We start from the raw sequence: 17,338 nt of genomic DNA, 5'->3' as shown, positions 1-17,338 counted from the left end.
CATTGGGCTGAGCTTTCTTCCGGGGCCCGCCATCGTTTGATTCTGCCTTGGAGAGTTATTATGGTCGTTGTACTGCTGGTTTCGATGCTGGAATGCTTACCTGGTTCGTGATGAGAACTGTGTACAAAAAGTAGTCACGAAGGAGGTGAAAGTTCCAAGCACAGTGGGTACTCGGAGAGATCAGAAAAACGTGAGTATGTTAAATACAATGAAATAAATGGGAACTAAGGCCTGGAGATGTAACGACCCTTGTTTTTTTGGTGGGTTTTGTAGCTGTATGGATTCTCAGACCCTGAGAATCAGTTTTGTTAAGAGGATTGAGGCTTTAGGAAATGAATCAGATGGGAGATCGGGAGTAAATAATCGAAATACCTCTGGGAGAGAGAAGAGGAAGAAGGGGGTTTTTATAGTCGCTCCTGGGTGGGCCAATTCACTTCAAGCCAACACTCAAAAGGAATTAAATGAAAACTTACTCACTTCAGCTCAACAAAATCTGGTGTTACTCACTGTAGGTATTGAATGTATTGAGGGAATCAAGACTGCAATGTGAAGCGGTCAATTGAATCTAATCTTTATCAACATCACTTCATAGCTGCGGCACCTTGAATACTCGTTGCCAATGTGCCTACCATTGCGGTATACAGCAACATGTCATTTCCTCGCTTTCAAAGTATCTTAAGTGGATTAAAAATGTTTCTCTCAGGTAATGTGAGTAGATTCGGCCTGTACATCATATTATGGACGGGCTAGTGAGCTACAGATGAGTCTAACGGGACACGATCCTGATTAGTGTAATCATGACCTATACACACATACACACACTCATTCTTCTCTCCGAATTTTATCTCACGGATTTTCTTCCTAGAATTTTTTAGTCATATCGCTACCCTTCCTTCACCGGAACTCGACTACTACCTCTAAACATGAAGCTCAGCAAGTCTATACCGGATTTCATGCGACACACGCTGGTCAAAGCCAGCAGTACTATCTTCGAGCCCGTGGAGGCAATCCTCGAGAAATCAGGGAAAACACAAAAGGCCCAGAAATTGCGCAAACTACAGCACCGATGTATTGGTCTTTCTGAGGACCAGTGGCAATATATCAATGATTACTTCGTGACTGAAGAAGTCCTACATTTTGCATTACAAGCAAGGGAAAAAGAATTGCAGAATAATAAAAAAATAAAGAGCGAACAACCTGCAAGTGACGACCTCAACGAGTTCAACAACTACAAAGAAAAACTGAGGAAATCTGAGCGGAAACTGGAAGCACTCAACAACGATGTACGCTCCACCGAAGGGGTCATGAAGCTCCTAGAATGGAAAATGGGACACACTCCACTGTACCGCGCTATGAGTTTCCAGCGATGCGATTCAAAATGGTATCTCAGGGACACATGGCTTCGGAAAAGTGTGCTAAGGAGGGGGTGTTGTGGCCGGTCTTGTGGTTGCTGTGAGAAGCCACGATGCACGAGGAGCGACCGAGAAGTCCTTGGCCACTGTACACCGATGTGTGAATGTTGTGATGGCTATAGGGGTAGGATCATTACAGTTCACACTGATGATTTTGTGACTCTGGGCCAAGTTGATTTGATTCCGAGGGAGGCGAAAAGGTACGCGCATTCGAAGGCTGTCTATGAGGGGCGGATCGAATTCGATCCAAGGAAGGAAAGAACGGATAAGATTAGTGCACGTCTTATGAATGCCTATGTTTGGGGGCTGGATGGGAGAAGAGGATGAAAAGCCTCAAGCTGGCTTACCAAGTGTAACCGAACTTACGGTTAGTTAGTTAATTGCGGATGATGACCGTGCAGCAAGCTAAATGGTATGAGAACTTGTTTGCCTTCCGGTGAACAATGTCCTGGCTAAAGGATTGAGGAAGAGAGAAAAACTACTATTTAAGAGGGACACGACAGAATGCGTGTATTTGTCGCTATTTGTTCCTCATAATATTGTTAGGTCCTGTGGTTATACACAGTGTGCTACTGTCTCCATGCGTAGTGAATTTCGTGTAGAGAAGACACTCGAGGGAAGACGCATGACAGGATTTGAGGCATCGCCTCGAACAGGAGTAGAAGGCGTTCGGAAAAGTACATGGATTCAAAGAAGAGGAAAAAAAGTAAACTTGTGGAACGTCAATTTAGCAGGTGTTGGTTGATGCTAGCAACTATCTAAGTATGTAGAGGAAACAGCCTAGGAACAAGGTGTAGGAGACGCGTCCTTTCTTCCCATTCGGGAAGGTGCGGGCTTTGTCCGTAGCAGGAGATATAAGCCGATCTATGTAGTCTCTAGAAGATATATGCAATCACACAGCTCGAAGGCTGGTAATCAATAGTCAAGAGCTCCATGGAAATAACATACTCAGGTGAGACGAATTAGAGAAGTCAGATCAACCACGCACGCACCTGATGGAAAACTCAGATGAGTGCTCCTTTTACTGAGCAACGTACAATAGTGCATTACGTTTTCCGTCTCTTTTCTCGAGCCATTGGCTTGTACTACAGGAATCAAGTTACTTATCATATTTTGATGTAGTATGCTATTGCTTTGTGATGGGGAAATGATCTGCGGAACTATATAAAAGCGGGAGACGGATAGCCATTACATCGAACCCTACGTTCAACATTGTAGAGGGTAATAGGAGAACGGAATACGAGTCCAGCTAAATGCACTGATTTTGGTTAACTTATATAAGCCATGAATAGCTGACTACAGACTACTAGAGCAACCTTGACGTCAAATGTTACAATTTCTAAGTAGAACTCAACAGATGAAATAGGACCGAGATCTTTTGATACACAGAGAAACGAGAACTCAATTATGGACTCATGAAGGAAAGGCGCTATGTATCATTAAAGGGCGGTGCAGGAATCAAGGACGAAGAAGTAGACGGAATATCACAAACAAAGAGAAATGACAACGCTTACATAACGAGCAGTGCTGAATGCTGAAAGTCTCAATTCAAATGGTAGAACAAAAGGAAGATGCAGCAGGAAGGCTAGACTCCAACACCGTACAAGAAGCAAAGATCAAACATAGAAAAAAGTAGACAACTCACAAAGAAGGGAGGTACTAAAATAAAAGCAAGTCACAAGAAGGTGAAATGGAGAACATAGTGGAACACAAAAAACAACTCTAGAACATCTCTAGAACATCAGGGACCGCGTCTTCTGCCGGCGAGCATCCAGACCGCGAACTTCTGGCTGTGACTGGGTGTGCTTGTGGCCAGGACGACCCACGGGTGGCGCCCGCGCCGATGGTGTCGTTGGAACAGGGATGGCACTGTCTTTGGCGGGTGGCGGAGGAGCTGCGGTGCTTGTCCGCTTCACCTTCATGCTTCGCTCCCGCTTGAGAACCATCTCCGTCCAGGCCTTGACTTGGCTGCTGCCAGAAGATCCCTTGCCGACGGCATCCGCCAGCACCTTCATCCATCCATCTTTGTCGGCCGCGCTGTCGGCGTAGAAATCAATCACTTCACCGTTGCCAAAGCGGATGCGGAATCCCTCTTCAACAAACATGTAGCCCTCCTCTTCTTCGGCAAAGGCTGACTTGCGACGGCCACCCCCTCGCGTTGTAGTCTCCTTCTGAGTCAAAGAAGACCGGTCATCAATAAGCTTGACTGCTTTAGAAAGGTTGATGGTTGCGCGAGGTTGGCGGGTAGTCTCATGGTATGCGGTCAGCTTGGACCCTTGGAGCTTGAAGAAGCGACGACGCCAGAACTATGAAATGAATTAGCGTTGATCGACAAACATTCAGGCTTGCATGTACTTACTGGACAATCACCACCTTGCTGAGAAAGGAACCCTTCCCAACTGCGGGAGGATACACTTTCGGCTTCACGCATCTCCCGGATGCATGCGTTCATGCTCTTGGGCATGTCGTCGTCCTTGGCGCCCTTGGGCTTCGGCACAAATAGAAGCTGCAGCTCGAGCTTGCCAATCTTGTAGGGGGGGCGTCTCTGGGAAGTAGTACTATTGGTACTCTTCTTGCTCTTTACACTGCTGGGCTGCTCTTCAACAGCCCACTCGTTGAAGCATGCCACGTCCACTGTGTAAGGCCGGCCAAAGGCGTGCTTTTCGTGGTCACTGAGGGACACGTAGGCGCGTGCGAAGCTTCCATCGCGAGCAATGAGCGTTCTCAGCCTGTCCCATACGGGAGCGTTGACGTCGCGAGTCTTATTCTGTTGCGACGCCAGCTGTTGCTTCATGTCAAGCTCCTTGCGCTTCCGGGGTGAAGCAAAGACCCGACTGAAGGTGGAGGCTTTCTGCTTTGTGGGTGAAACTGGTGGAGCAGGCTCTGGAACACGCATCTTCTCCTCGTCCACCTTCATCTGGAGGGTCAGTTGGAATTCGAGATCATTCTGCACGATGAGCTCAAACTCCTGACCGATGGGAGCGGTCTTGCCCAGTTCCAGCCAGGCAGTGGTAACACAATGAAGGCCATTGTCCAGGGTCAAGGCAAAGTACGATCTCTCACCTGAGGTGACTGTCAGCTGACGTTTCGAAATATAGTCGAGCAGAAGTAATGCACTTACCTCGTGGCAGCGGCAGATCGAGATATTTCATTCCGACTACCTTGACGAAGAGGCGACCACGTTCTTCGCCCTCCTCCAGAGCACCATTCAACGCAGGTTCGGTCTCCTCAATGGTCGCCGGGGGCTCCTGAACGCTGCTCTGCTGGCCTGGAAGTGGTGGGACTGGTCCGCTGACGGGCTTCTTTCGGACCATGCCGCTGGAAGTCCTCATACTCGCTCGGCGAGTCTGTCCGTTCCACGGCACCGTAGTCCATGTTTGCTGACTAGGCTTGCGCGCCGTTGGTGCGGCCCGGGCCGCTGCAGGAGCGTCACCTCCAGCTGCCGCTTCATCCTCATTGCGGCTACTGGCGATGATAACCTTCGTGTTATGTCGCATGAGGTAACCTCTCTGTTTTAAGACATGGTGGTCAGTTGATGGTCTAAGTTTCAAGCTATGGGCTTTTGATCCTTGGTGTGGGCCGTCATGAAGACGAGGGATAAACGCGGTGCTTCTGAGTAGGGACAGGGATTGTTCAAACTCCACCTTTTGCGACTCGATCACTCGATCGAACTCCTTATCCAAGCCGAATCCGAGGCTCTCCTCTTCCTGGATGCTGAATGGGATATCCAGTTTCATGAGACTGGGTTGTCTCCGACTCGGTTCCTTGGCGGTCTCTGTTTGTGTATCCTCCTCGTGTTCCTCCTCCGGTGCAGAGGCCTGCGAGTCGTTCGAGTTTTGCTTGGTAAGCTGGGGCATGGGCGGAGGTGGTTGTCCGCTAACCTTGCGGCGCGTCGCAGCCATCTGCTCAACGTCCGCAGGGGTGAGGGATGGACGGGTCTTTAGACCAGTTCCAGGGGCCTTGATGGTGGCAACTGGTTCTGGCACACTCTCATCAGCAGATACCTCCTCGTCGCTGAACTCTTCATCAATAGGGTGTCGTATAACGGACTCAGGGGTCGAAGGTTCTGAGATTTGATCCTGGTTGTCCGGTGTTGAGGGCCGCTGCAGCGCTTCCCTCATGGCTGCCATCTTTGGAGCCGACAGTTCCTTGGGTTGGGGTTCTGGCTCTGGTTCTGCGTGCGATTGCTCGGCAGCAGGCTCCTCTCGTACTTCAGGAACAGGTGTGGATTGTCTGTCTTCAGACTCTTGTGACTCGCTCTGCGGCGCCCTGACTTCGTCCTCTTGAGGCAAGCTGGGCTGATCGCCCTCCTCGTTAGAAGGCAAATGGTCTTTCAGGCTTTTTGAGGAAGAAGCTTGAGACTGAACAGTTTCATAATACTCCGGAATGTCATAAAGATCGTCATCGTGCTCTTCGGGCTTTATCACCACGCTGCTCTGGTCATCATCGTCGTCATCGTGGTATTCGTCATCATTGTCCTCCAGGGATGGGATGGGGACGTCAGGGTCGTAATGCATATAGTGGTGGGGGCTTGATTCAATCTGCGAATCCTCCTCGAAGGAGTCGTCGACATAGCTTTCACTCTTACGAATGTCTCGCAGAATGGAATCCCGGGAGATGCGGGGAGGAGAGAACACCTCCGTAGCCTCTTCATCGTGATCTTTGGCAGCCTCCTCTGGGTTTGAAATCTTGTCATCGTCCTCGAAGTCGCTAATCAGGTCGTGTTCAGTCTCTGTGTCTGGCTTGGGCGCCTGCTGATCCGCTTGGTCTGAGTCTTTGCTCTTCCGTTCGTTTTCCTGGATCATCATGAGACGTAGCCTATCTTCCAGAGACATGGATGCACGAGCACGTTCAGTGATATCCGACTTGCTGTACGTGGCGGGGCCAGGAGGAGACGGCAACACTCGCTGACCTCCACTTGCCAGCTCAAAGGCTGCAAACAGCTTTTGTGGAGACGAGCCGCGCTGGCTAAAGGACGGGCGATTGGTTGGAGGAAGCGGGGGCAAGGGACGGCGTTCGCCATTGGAGTCCAGCGACTCGACGCGAGCATGTTGGACAGGCGGACCTTGCTGGGTGGATGGCCGCGGGTCGGGGCTGTGGTTTTCCTCGTCTTCCGTAAAAGGATCTTCTTCGTCTCTCACCAGATCGTCGTTTGCGCTGGCAGGACTCATGTATCGCCAGTCTTCGGGCAGGACAACCGGGGTCTTCTCGAGGTCTTCCAAGGAGGCATCGAAACTGTCATCACGGTCGAGGGAGGATTCGCGATCGAAACTGATATCCCCTTCATCCTCTTCTGAATCATAGCTGCCTTCACGGGAGCCAGAAGCGATGGAGGACGGATCAGGCGTGGTCATTTCGTACTCGTGCACCTGGGGCTGAGCAGCATCGAACGTCACGCTTTTGGCATGTCGACTTCCATCAATGTCAGACCAAATCTCACTTTCGGGGTCAAATGCGTCTCTGAACCCGAAGCGACTGGCTCGCGACAGGGAAGACTTCGCTGGGGGGACTTGGTCCTTGCTCGGAGAAGGGGGGCGGGGCCCGCTCGGATTACTATCGTGGGACTCTTCCTGTCGCGCAGGGGGCGCATTTGAGGCCTGCTTCTGTGGCGAGCGACTAGTGGCCAAGGGCCTCTGTGGAACATAGACATTGGTCGGATCGTACTCCTGGTTGTAATCGCGGAACATGTTGCTGTTTTTGACCCTCGAGGCGCGCTTGAGATTCTCAAGGGAGGGGCGCTTGGATGGAGAGAACGAGGCGTCGGGGTCATAAGGGCTCTGGTTCTCCGAGCTCTTGGGAAAGGGAGAGCCCGACTCACGGCCCTGCCAGAAAAGACGCGGTGATGCGGGTGCTTCATACGCTGATGCTTCTTGGGACTTCATCTGGAGCGACATGGTCAGGTCCAGATGTCGGAGGATTAACAACAACACGTGGAGCGACCTACTTTGGTACTCTGATTCCAACTTGGGGAGTTTCGTCGTTGAGCCACCGGGCTTACTTCGGACAGCGGCCTTTGCGTGGTACTGCTGCCCATCTTGGTGAGAAATGCACGACAACAACTGGTGATTCAAAAGAGGCAAAAATAGCCAGTCAACAAGCGCGCCTGGAAGAAAACACAGCTGCAGGCAGCTGAATCAGCAATGGCTTCTTTCGTCACAACGCAGCAATGCAAGGTCTCTGCAATCATAGCTATCCCTTGCCGGACTGGAACGCGCCCATACCTGGTTGAGACGAATGGAGGCGAAAAAGGTGGATGAGTCAATCGCAACAAAGTCGTTAGAAATAGTCCGAAACGAACCAGCGCAAATGAAGAACAGAACGCGGACAATAATTGAGTCGCTTGGATTAAAATTCACTCGGACGTTAAGCAGCAGCTCATGGGAATCGTAACAAGATGGGGAAGATGAGATGCGTCACAAATTGGCGATCATGCGTAAGAGAGCCGATTCGTCAGGTTCTTTCTTTACTTTTGATAAGAAACTACTGCGAAAAAAAAAAAAATTGGTCCGACAAACGAAGGGATGCTGATCGTAGGCAGAACAGGGCAACCGAGATGGTGAAATTGGGCGATGTGCAACAATGACGGCACGCTGGACAGGATAGACAATTGCAAGGGAAGAAGACAACCAACACACCATCCACCACCGGACCAACGAGGATGAAGTAAAAACAAGAAGACGGGGGGGGGGGACACTGAGAGTGAAGGTGACGGGAGAAGGAATAAACAGAAACACCCGAACAAACAGTGTTGACAAGTTGACTAATAAGTAGTTGGAAGCCGTTCGCAAACCGGCTGAAGCTGGGAATCGCAGCTTGACGCTGTTGACATTTTGGCGTCGGGAGTCTCCATGGCAACTTCACACCTGAGACTGCCTGAACCTGGCCTGAACTTGGCCTGAGCGCCTGTCTGGCCAGCCTCGACACCTCGACACCTCGTCGCCTGGCGGTTTCCCCGATCCCACCAGTCTGATTTGGGATTAGCGGGGGATCGTTCCTGTGGCCCGAGCGCCTTCCCCTTACGGACTGGCACGGGACCGGCTGCTGATTCTTTTTGGATTGGAGCTCCGGGAGGCAAAAGATAAAACTAGTGGTAGAAGATTCTTGACGAGCGTTCATCACTCTCTCTCATCCACCCCCCATCCTCACCATGAATCGCCTGGGCAGACTGTCTCTGCCGCTTCGGCCTCAAGTCTGTCTGCTCTGTCAGACGCAGGCGACCATGTCCTCTCCTCTCGCCGGATGGCAGGCCGTCCGCTCCATGGCAACCGTCCGACAGCGCCGCCAGGCCGCCCGCATGGTTCTGTCCTCCAATGTCGACAAGTCTTCCCTGAAGGAGGGACGTTCGAGAAGAGATCGTGGCGGCCCGTGGTCGGGCATGAACCAAACGGAAGCGCGCCTTCGGGATGCGCCACGGTCAAGGTCTCGGGCAGCTCTCAAGCGCTCCGGGGATGCTGAAGATGATAAGCAGAAGCCGGACAGTCCTCTTTACAAGGCGCTCAAGATGCAAACAGCATTGGCGCCTATCCCTTACGGTCGCCGGACCGCTATCAAGAATAAGATCGCAGAAGTCTCGAGTTTCGACCAATTTCCTCTGCTACCAGTCGTGCGCCACTCCATCTCTTCCCAGGCTCTCCCCGGACTGGCGGACATTGTACCAACTCCCATTCAACGCCTTGCTATCCCACAACTCCTGAAAGACCCTATCCCGAAGAGAACATCGAAAGATGTTTTCAACGATGAACCCAATTATGAACAATATCTTCTGGCTGCCGAGACCGGGTCTGGAAAGACTCTCGCCTATCTCATTCCCATGATCGACTCCCTGAAGCGTATGGAAGCGGAGGACAAGGAATTTGAAAAGCGGGAGGCGGAACAAAAGGCCAAGGAACGGGAGGAGAAGCTCAAGAACCGGGCTTTCGACATTGCCCCGGAAGAGCCTCCGTTGTCGGACGCAGGTAGACCCCGGGTCATCATCCTCGTCCCGACATCCGAGCTGGTTGCCCAGGTTGGCGCCAAAGTCAAGGCTCTTTCGCACACGGTCAAATACCGGTCGGGGATGATCTCGTCCAACCTGACCCCACGTCGTATCAAGAGCATCCTCTTCAACCCGAGCGGAATCGACGTCCTCGTCGCCACTCCCCACCTGCTTGCCTCGATCGCCAAGACAGATCCATATGTGCTGAGTCGCGTTAGCCACCTGGTGCTGGATGAGGCAGATTCGCTCATGGACCGTTCCTTCTTGCCCACAACGACCGAGATCATCGAAAAGTCGGCCTCTTCTCTTCACAAGCTCATCCTCTGCTCCGCAACCATTCCCCGCAGTCTCGACAATCTCCTCCGTAAGCGCTACCCCGACATTCGCCGACTGACGACACCAAACCTGCATGCCATCCCCCGTCGTGTCCAGCTGGGAGTGGTAGACATCCAACGGGACCCCTACCGTGGCAACCGCAACCTGGCCTGCGCCGACGTGATCTGGTCCATTGGAAAGGCAGGCGACACCGAACCGACGCACCCCTTCCTGGCCCAGGCCGGGCCCAAGGTCAAGAAAATTCTGGTCTTCGTCAACGAGCGCGAAGAAGCCGACGAGGTAGCCCAGTTCCTGCGCTCAAAGGGTATCGACGCCCAGTCCTTCTCCCGCGACTCCAGCAGCCGCAAGCAAGAGGAACTGCTGGAAGAGTTCACCGAGTCCCCGATCCCTCCCACCGCAGAGGAGATTATGCTAGCCAAGAACAAGCGCCGCCAGGACAACTCCATCCCCTTCGTTTACCCCGAACAGCAGAACAAGCCGGGCATGGAGCGCGGCCTGCCGAACACCAAGGTTCTCGTGACGACAGACATTGCCTCTCGCGGAATTGACACCATCGCCGTGAAGACGGTTATCCTCTACCACGTCCCGCACAACACGATCGACTTCATCCACCGTCTCGGCCGTCTCGGCCGCATGGGCAAGCGTGGTCGTGCCGTGGTCCTGGTCGGCAAGAAGGACCGCAAGGACGTGGTCAAGGAAGTGCGCGAGGGCATGTTCCGCGGCCAGGCCTTGATTTAGGGGCAGCAACGACACCAACGACAAGCATAATCTGTACTATTATTCAACTACGGCCCAGTCAACTTACAACTGACGGAGCCTCTGACGACGGCGTTCGGAAAACGGCAACCAGGAAAGATAATATTTAGACGACATGCATTGTATGTATGCATTGACTTGAAGCATCACCCAGGATATACACGGCTGTACCTCATGTATTATAATTTGTATATTTCCCCACCACATCTCTCTACTTAGAATCCTCTTCGTCACCACACCTGTACACTATAAACAACACCCATCCATCATCTGAATAGACAACTACAAGATACTACTTACTACCAGTAGTAAATAAAAATGAATAAAAAAAAAAAAATCAAATAGGAATCTTCCCCCCAACCGACTTCCAAAACGCACACCGATCCTTCAACTCCGTCAACCCCACATTCTCAAATCCCTCCGTAGCAATCACAAACTCCTCCCCCGACTCCTGTACCTCCGGCACGCCGGGCTCCGACGCATTCGTCAATTTATGTGCGTTGGGGTCCCCCGTCTGGAAAAAGCTGGCGAATGCGCCCGCGTAGCCGTCGTAGATTAACGGGTCGGTTTGTTGTACGCTTGAAACGGTGTCCCACTAGTCACAGTCACAGGATTAGTATCATCATCATCTCCATAGACAGCATATACTACATAAATAGAAGTAAAAGTAAAAGGGATGATAACAACATACCCACTCCGTATCACTCCCATGTCTCGCTGGCGGAATCACATATTCCCCGACATACCCCTTCTCCTTCGCCGCAGAAGCAACCCAATACGCCGGGCACGCGAGGACCACGTCTCTGTACACCAGCCCTGCGCGTACGAACGTCGTATTATAGGATAATGTCTCTGCTGTACCTGAAACAGGGTAATATTTCGATGAGATGAGGTCGATATCGTTTGTATCAAGACCGGGGAGGAACCCGGTTAACCAGGTATGGAAGGACGCGAGAGAGGAGTTGAATCCGTTTGTGGTGTCTGTGTCTTCTAGGCCTGGGGGGATGAAGTTCTCGCCTTCGTGGGCGTTGTACATGCCCCAGATGAGGTCTGTATCTAGGGAGTTGGAAGAGATAGTGGAAGTGAGGGGTTCGATGAGGAAGGTTCCGTCGATGACGGGGGCCCAGGTGTAGGATGAGGTGGTGTAAGTGTTGTCTGCGTCGATGATGAGGCTTGCGTCGCGGATGGATTGGACGTCTACCTCTTTCAGGCATTTGAGGGTGTCGGAGGCGGTGGTGCAGTTCGTCAGGTTGACAAGCTGAGCGTAGATGGCTTCTGCTTCTGGGGCGTTGTAGGCGTAGGTTTTTGGCCAAAAGGGCGAGCTGGCGAGGGCTTTGGAGAAGAGTTTGGGGTTTGAGCCGCGGCCGTTGGCGAGGATTTGGGCGACGACGGAGCCTCCGCCGGCGGATTGGCCCCAGATGGAGACGTTGTTGGGGTTGCCGCCGAAGTGGTGGATGTGGGAGTTGACCCATTTCAGGGCGTATTGTTGGTCGAGGAGGCCAGGGTTGAGGTCGGAGGTGGGCGAGTCTTTGATGGCTTGGCCGGGGAGGAAGCCGAAGGCGTTGACGCGGTAGTTGGTGTAGATGACGATGTAGTCGTTTAGAGTGCTGACGTTGAGGACGGGGTAGGCGTTGGGGGGCATGCCGAAGAGGGCGCCGCCTTCGATGAAGCCGCCGCCGTAGAAGACGACGAGGACGGGGCGGTTGGTGGTGGTGGAGGTGGTGTCCCAGGGTCGGGAGTAGAGGCCTAGGTAGAGGCAGTCTTCGGAGCCGTTGACGGTGCGTTGAGGGCACATGTCGAAGGATTGGTCGGTGTCGTAGGTGCCATTGGTAGTGATGTTTAGCGGGGGCTGGGGAGCTCGAAAGCGGTTCTCGCCTGTGGCTGGTGCTGCAAAGGGGATTTTGCGAAAGTAGGAGAGATTGTAGGTGGCATCATAGCTGCCCTGGAAGCTGCCATAGTCTAGAGTGACGAGGGGGGCGTCGTAGGCGCTGGTGAGGGAGCGTGTTAGCAGGAAGCATAGGGCTAGCAGGAGGCGGGGAAAGGCCATGGCTGCAGGTGGTGGTTGTATCCCTGGTGGACCTGGCTGGGGAGAGCTGCGCCGAGAGCAGCAGCATTTTATAGGGTATCATGGTTGCGATGGTAGAGTGAGGTCGGTATGAAGCAGACCGAAGTTCATTAAGAGTCAATATCGGAGTTCCTGGAATACCTGCACGAGCATATCATGGGGACAAGAGATTCAAGGGGACCCAAGCGCCGACAGGGCTGCCATTGGTGCAATTATTCTCCTCCACGATGCAGCATGACGGAGATGCGGAGATGCGGCACCAGCAATTTGCGCGGGGAAGGATGAGGAGGAGAAGATTCTTCAAGCAATGTCCGTCAGCCGACGGGTAAAAATAAGTTAATTCCAAGACCCCGGGTTGGGGATAAAGTCGTGTAAGTACAGAAGTGTACCAAGGGCCGGGAAACGAGCAGTAATCTATACAGGGTAACCGAATGCGGAATCATTAGACTGGACAAAGCCAAAGCCAGACCAGATGAATGGGAAGCAAGATCTTTAAAACGTCTCAAAAAGCCTTTCAATATCGCCGGGCTCATGGCAACGCTCGTGCCCATCGTGATAAAAACGCCTATTCTTCCAAACCGGACTCCACCGGACTCCAATAAAACCAAACTCCAGGATTAGTACTCCCAAAATCGATCCATATCCATCATTACATAGTCATACGAAGGGACCGGGTACGTCGTCGGCTGGCGCGCGTGTTGCGTCGGTCCTCGCCGGCTTCACTGTCCTCGGTCTCTGCATGAGGCTCGGACAGTTCGGGCGTCGGGGTTATTCCAAAACTGACACCGCGGTCCTTGCGCGAAATGAGCGCTTCTTCCTCTGGGTACAAGAATCGGTGCACAGTGCGGTGGTCCATCACACGTTCCTCGTCATCCCCAGGGCCCTCTCTGTCGGTTTTTGGCCACTGGAATCCATACAGCTTGGAGTGCCGTTCGCACCGGGGACACTCACGTCGCGTCAGGTAGGAATCTTGCTGAACAAACCAGGCGTTGCATGTGCGGCAATCCACCCAGCGGTCGTACGCTTGTGCTAGAAGTTTCGAGGTTTTGGTGTAGTCGCCAGGAACCCGAGCACGGGGCTGCTCAAACTCGACTGAGGGAACCACTTCCTTGCTGCAGGATTTTCGGGACTTTTTCACCACGGTACCGAGCTTCTCGTCGAGTTCGAGTGAGTCTGACAAGTCCGACAATGCATCGTTGTCTACACCCAGCATACGTCGTTCTGGCTCGGCTGGACCAGTGGGAAGATCAAGGCGTCTCTCGACAGTCAAAATTGGTGCCTGCACGGTAGTCTCGGTAGTTTCCTCGACCTTGATTTGCACCGGGTTGTCACAAACGGACGTCGCGGCTGTTGAAGTTGACGAGCGGTGCGAATCGTCCAGTGAACCGGGTGAATCAGGATCGGCGGTGGTAGTGGTGGTGCTTTGCGCGGTCGATTCGGCATGGATGTCACTCTTGTTGTCGATGACGTGGTCACTGGCGGTTTCGGCGGCGGCAGCGTGTGGCACGGATAAAGCTTGGGAGGAAAGCTCGGTGCCCGCTGGCTGGACCGTGCAAGACTCGATCGAGGGTGTGAGATCGGAAAACACCACCTCGGATCTCAACTTGGAGCTCTGGCGAGTAAACTTGGTTCGTTTGCGGGGAGTCGATGAGGGAGAGCTCTCCGAATCGGTGTCGGGGACGTGCTTGCGTTTCTTGGGCGAAAGGAGAGCCTCAGAGGGCGCAGGCTCGTCGTAAGCTGGCGTGGAAGCGGGACTCTCTTGGTCGGAATCGAGCTGGGGTGCCCAGCCATTGCGGACGGCCCGTTCGCATGTCAAGCAAAGACACTCGCAATTGTCAATGCCAAAGTAATCCTCTCCGTAGGACACGGTGATTTCCTCTCCGATATGAATGTTGCGGATGGCAACGACTTGCATGCCTTCCATGCCGCGCGTCACCAGTCGACCGTTGGCGTTGCAATCGTGATTGGCGAACCGAGCGGGACCCAGGAAGAAAGAGGGGGTTTTTCTGCGACTCGACATGACAATGCTAAAATCCTTTCTCTTCAGATCCAGATCCTGCTCCTCTTCCTTGGTCATGGGTACGAGGGTCCCGCTGAGGTACTTGATCTCCTGGCCCTGCTTAATGAATTTGCGGGCGCAGATGGCAGCCTCATGCTCGGTCACTGTGTAGCGATTGGTCGTAGTCACCTCAAAGGGGGAATCGGGGAGATACATCTGGATGTATTTGCGGAGATGGCGGCGAAACCATTCTTTCTCCCGGTCAGTAGGTAGCTTAGCTAGGTACTTCTTGAGACCTGGCATGCTCAACAGCTTCTCTTCCGCTTTGGCAGCGTCTTTGTTGACAATGACATCGTGAAGGAGAGTGCTAGCCACATCATCATCTCTGATGCCGCGGGCGGGGTTGTATTTAGTGCGATTCTTGCGAGTGTTGGTCCAAAAGTACGCCTGCGAGGATAGTACAGTCAGCGACCAGCTACATGACGGCCAATCGAGGGTCATAAACATACACGGTCAACCAGCGCATCTGTTGCGACGTCGTCGTAGCTGGCCAGTTTCGCGAGCGTAAGCCGATCCCGACGGTCATCGGAGGGGCTGGATTTTGCCTTGGGGACCGGCATCGTGAAAGTTCGACCCAGACGATCCCATGCAAGAAGATTTGAGGGGGTGATAAGAGTGTGGGTGGGATTAATGGTAGGAATGAGGCGTCAAAGCGTCAAGGGGAAGAAACAGCGGAAGGTCGGGAAGCAGAGTTAAGACGAGACTACTAGAAATATATATGGGCGCCAAACAGTTTTGGGGGAGTGGGAAAGGAGCGGGATTGAGAAGAAAAATTTTAGGGAACGACGTGAATACGAAGAGGAGTGACTGGCATGATGAACAAAGGAAAGGAAGGAGAGGCAGTGAAAGTTAGCGCGCATGAAAGGACAAAAACTCGCAGATTGACATGATAGTAATAATTAATGTGAAGGCTGGCGCTGGTGCTGCTGCAGTGCCCCCGTCCGGGGTCGGTCGTCGGCGAAACCTGCCGGCCCGCCAAACTGCCTGGCGCTGCTTTTCTTTCGGCCATCCCCATCTCTCTCTATACTCCCCTCACTCCCCCCGACGTTCTTTCCACCTCGGACAGGGTACACAGTCAAAATGATTCAATTAAAGGTGTGTGAGCGATTCTACTGATGTTCGTGATGGGGGAGAGGAAATTTTTCGCGGACTGACAAACCCCCGATCCAGACAATGCTCAACTGCATCGACAACTCCGGCGCCGCCGTTGTCGAGTGCGTCAATGTCCTGAAAAAGAAGCGCCCCGCCACCGTTGGTACGATAATTTCACCGTTTCCAATTCATTATCAAGAGGATAACACTAATATTGGGGTTCCGTGATGAATAGGTGACCGTATCGTGGTCGTGGTCCAGAAGCAACGAAATTTCGGCCCCGACAGCAGCAACAACGTCGGTATCGCAAACAAGGTTCGTCGAGGAGACATTCGCCATGCCGTAGTCGTCCGCGCGGCCAAGGAAATGCAGCGCCCCGATGGTTCGATCGTCAAGTTCGATGACAATGCCTGTGTTCTCGTCAACAAGTCCGGAGACCCCATCGGAACAAGAATGAACGGTCAGTCTCGCCAATTACAGCGGAACATGACCGAGTCGGTATTAGAGAAATGGCTTTACTGACATATACTAGGTGTCGTGGCTACGGAACTACGAGGACGACAGTGGTCGAAGATCCTGTCGTTGGCGCCGATGCATGTGTAGGATATACCTTTTTTTGGAAGCGAATTGTTCTTATATTTATCCCGTTTGTAGCAATAGAAATTTCTTTCTCTTTTCAAACTCCCCTTTTCTTTGCCCAAACATCGCCAGAACTCCACAAAAAATGCTGCTTAACGGAACAAAAACCAAGATCGGGTATCAGGTACATGACATGTAGTATGGCAGATTGAGAATCAGACGAAAACATTACCGCACGCGCAACAGACGTAGTAAAGTTTCTGGAAAGTAAACGTCAGCCGATACCTTCATGGATGCGGGGTGAACCGGCATGAAGGCTTACCATTCCCGTTTCTGCGGAACGCTGTTGCGACTGGAAGAAGACTGCATCGGCTTCGCCGCAGCTCGGGCAGAGCTTGTTGGAACGAGGAAGCTAAGGAAAGAGTGGGTTAGCCACGGAAATTTCAAGACAACTTGTAATGTATCCATGACGCGAGCGCGGTGTATGCTGGACCTCATGACGACGAAAAGCCATCATAATCCTCTTCGGACCAGGAGTCCTCGGAGGATGTGTCACAGACGAAGCAGGTAATCTCTTCCCCACAATGATCACAGAAACCCGGGAGACAAACCGTAGGATCAGATCCCACATCCTGGGTCACACCAGCGGTATCTCCGACTTGAGTGCTGAGCTTGTTTTGGTAAACGCAGTAGGAGGTTGCGGGCTCGCCGACATGGCAGGTTCGGCAGGTGAACATCAACCGGTTGTTGATGCGATCTTCCTTCGGGTAGAGCAAGTTGGAACTGTAGACGTTAGCAGAAGGTTCAGAAAGAATGAAGAGATCAAAACTTACCATTCGCGGCAGAATCGAAAGTGAATTTGATCGGTGGGCTTGCTATCGCCACCGGCAGAGGGGGATGGGCTGGCAGACATTTTCGGAGGTTGTATTACTGATGAAGTGTGCCGGAAAGTAATGAGTTCACGCGTATTGATATGGAGCGAGTGTGTTGTATCCGCTGGAAAGCTTTCACTTGAAACAGATAGAAACGAAAGACGCGAAGAGTGGCTGATGGGAATAGAGAGA

General features: G+C 52.6%; 7 protein-coding genes across 7 annotated transcripts; 3 read left to right on the top strand and 4 right to left on the bottom strand.

Moving 5' to 3' along the window:
- Positions 1-923: 923 nt before the first annotated feature.
- Positions 924-1,739, top strand: BO83DRAFT_392238 (uncharacterized protein; the record flags this gene model as incomplete). The annotated part of the gene is made up of 1 exon (XM_025532929.1): positions 924-1,739. The coding sequence occupies one exon, from the start codon at positions 924-926 to the stop codon at positions 1,737-1,739; it is 816 nt and encodes a 271-aa protein (XP_025384336.1).
- Positions 1,740-2,709: 970 nt separating this feature from the next.
- Positions 2,710-7,720, bottom strand: bud4 (putative GTP binding protein (Bud4)). Its single transcript, XM_025526034.1, has 6 exons — positions 7,634-7,720; positions 7,357-7,531; positions 5,057-7,294; positions 4,534-4,921; positions 3,772-4,475; positions 2,710-3,718 (listed from the first exon to the last, which is right to left on the bottom strand). The coding sequence occupies exons 2-6, from the start codon at positions 7,444-7,446 to the stop codon at positions 3,146-3,148; spliced, it is 3,993 nt and encodes a 1,330-aa protein (XP_025384335.1). The 5' UTR covers positions 7,447-7,531; positions 7,634-7,720; the 3' UTR covers positions 2,710-3,145.
- A 790-nt stretch (positions 7,721-8,510) lies between these two features.
- mrh4 (ATP-dependent RNA helicase MRH4) lies at positions 8,511-10,821 on the top strand. The gene has a single exon (XM_025526033.1). The coding sequence runs from the start codon at positions 8,560-8,562 to the stop codon at positions 10,459-10,461; it is 1,902 nt and encodes a 633-aa protein (XP_025384334.1). The 5' UTR covers positions 8,511-8,559; the 3' UTR covers positions 10,462-10,821.
- BO83DRAFT_420073 (putative carboxylesterase) lies at positions 10,762-12,526 on the bottom strand (the record flags this gene model as incomplete). Its single annotated transcript, XM_025534914.1, has 3 exons — positions 10,762-10,778; positions 10,858-11,074; positions 11,171-12,526. The coding sequence occupies 3 exons, from the start codon at positions 12,524-12,526 to the stop codon at positions 10,762-10,764; spliced, it is 1,590 nt and encodes a 529-aa protein (XP_025384333.1).
- Positions 12,527-12,856: 330 nt separating this feature from the next.
- BO83DRAFT_368238 (SET domain-containing protein) lies at positions 12,857-15,461 on the bottom strand. Its single transcript, XM_025529813.1, has 2 exons — positions 15,053-15,461; positions 12,857-14,990 (listed from the first exon to the last, which is right to left on the bottom strand). The coding sequence occupies exons 1-2, from the start codon at positions 15,161-15,163 to the stop codon at positions 13,194-13,196; spliced, it is 1,908 nt and encodes a 635-aa protein (XP_025384332.1). The 5' UTR covers positions 15,164-15,461; the 3' UTR covers positions 12,857-13,193.
- A 168-nt stretch (positions 15,462-15,629) lies between these two features.
- Positions 15,630-16,376, top strand: BO83DRAFT_381520 (mitochondrial 54S ribosomal protein uL14m). Its single transcript, XM_025532013.1, has 4 exons — positions 15,630-15,698; positions 15,774-15,858; positions 15,931-16,155; positions 16,228-16,376. Exons 1-4 carry the CDS (start codon positions 15,684-15,686, stop codon positions 16,296-16,298), a joined length of 396 nt encoding a protein of 131 aa, XP_025384331.1. The 5' UTR covers positions 15,630-15,683; the 3' UTR covers positions 16,299-16,376.
- BO83DRAFT_381519 (DNA-directed RNA polymerase II core subunit RPB9) lies at positions 16,319-17,317 on the bottom strand. Its single transcript, XM_025532012.1, has 2 exons — positions 17,108-17,317; positions 16,319-17,057 (listed from the first exon to the last, which is right to left on the bottom strand). The coding sequence occupies exons 1-2, from the start codon at positions 17,185-17,187 to the stop codon at positions 16,769-16,771; spliced, it is 369 nt and encodes a 122-aa protein (XP_025384330.1). The 5' UTR covers positions 17,188-17,317; the 3' UTR covers positions 16,319-16,768.
- Positions 17,318-17,338: the final 21 nt, after the last annotated feature.

The sequence above is a fragment of the Aspergillus eucalypticola genome, assembly GCF_003184535.1.
Source record: "Aspergillus eucalypticola CBS 122712 chromosome Unknown BO83scaffold_28, whole genome shotgun sequence".
In the NCBI taxonomy this organism is placed as follows: Eukaryota; Fungi; Ascomycota; class Eurotiomycetes; order Eurotiales; family Aspergillaceae; genus Aspergillus; species Aspergillus eucalypticola.
This window is presented reverse-complemented; position numbering and strand designations above follow the sequence as displayed.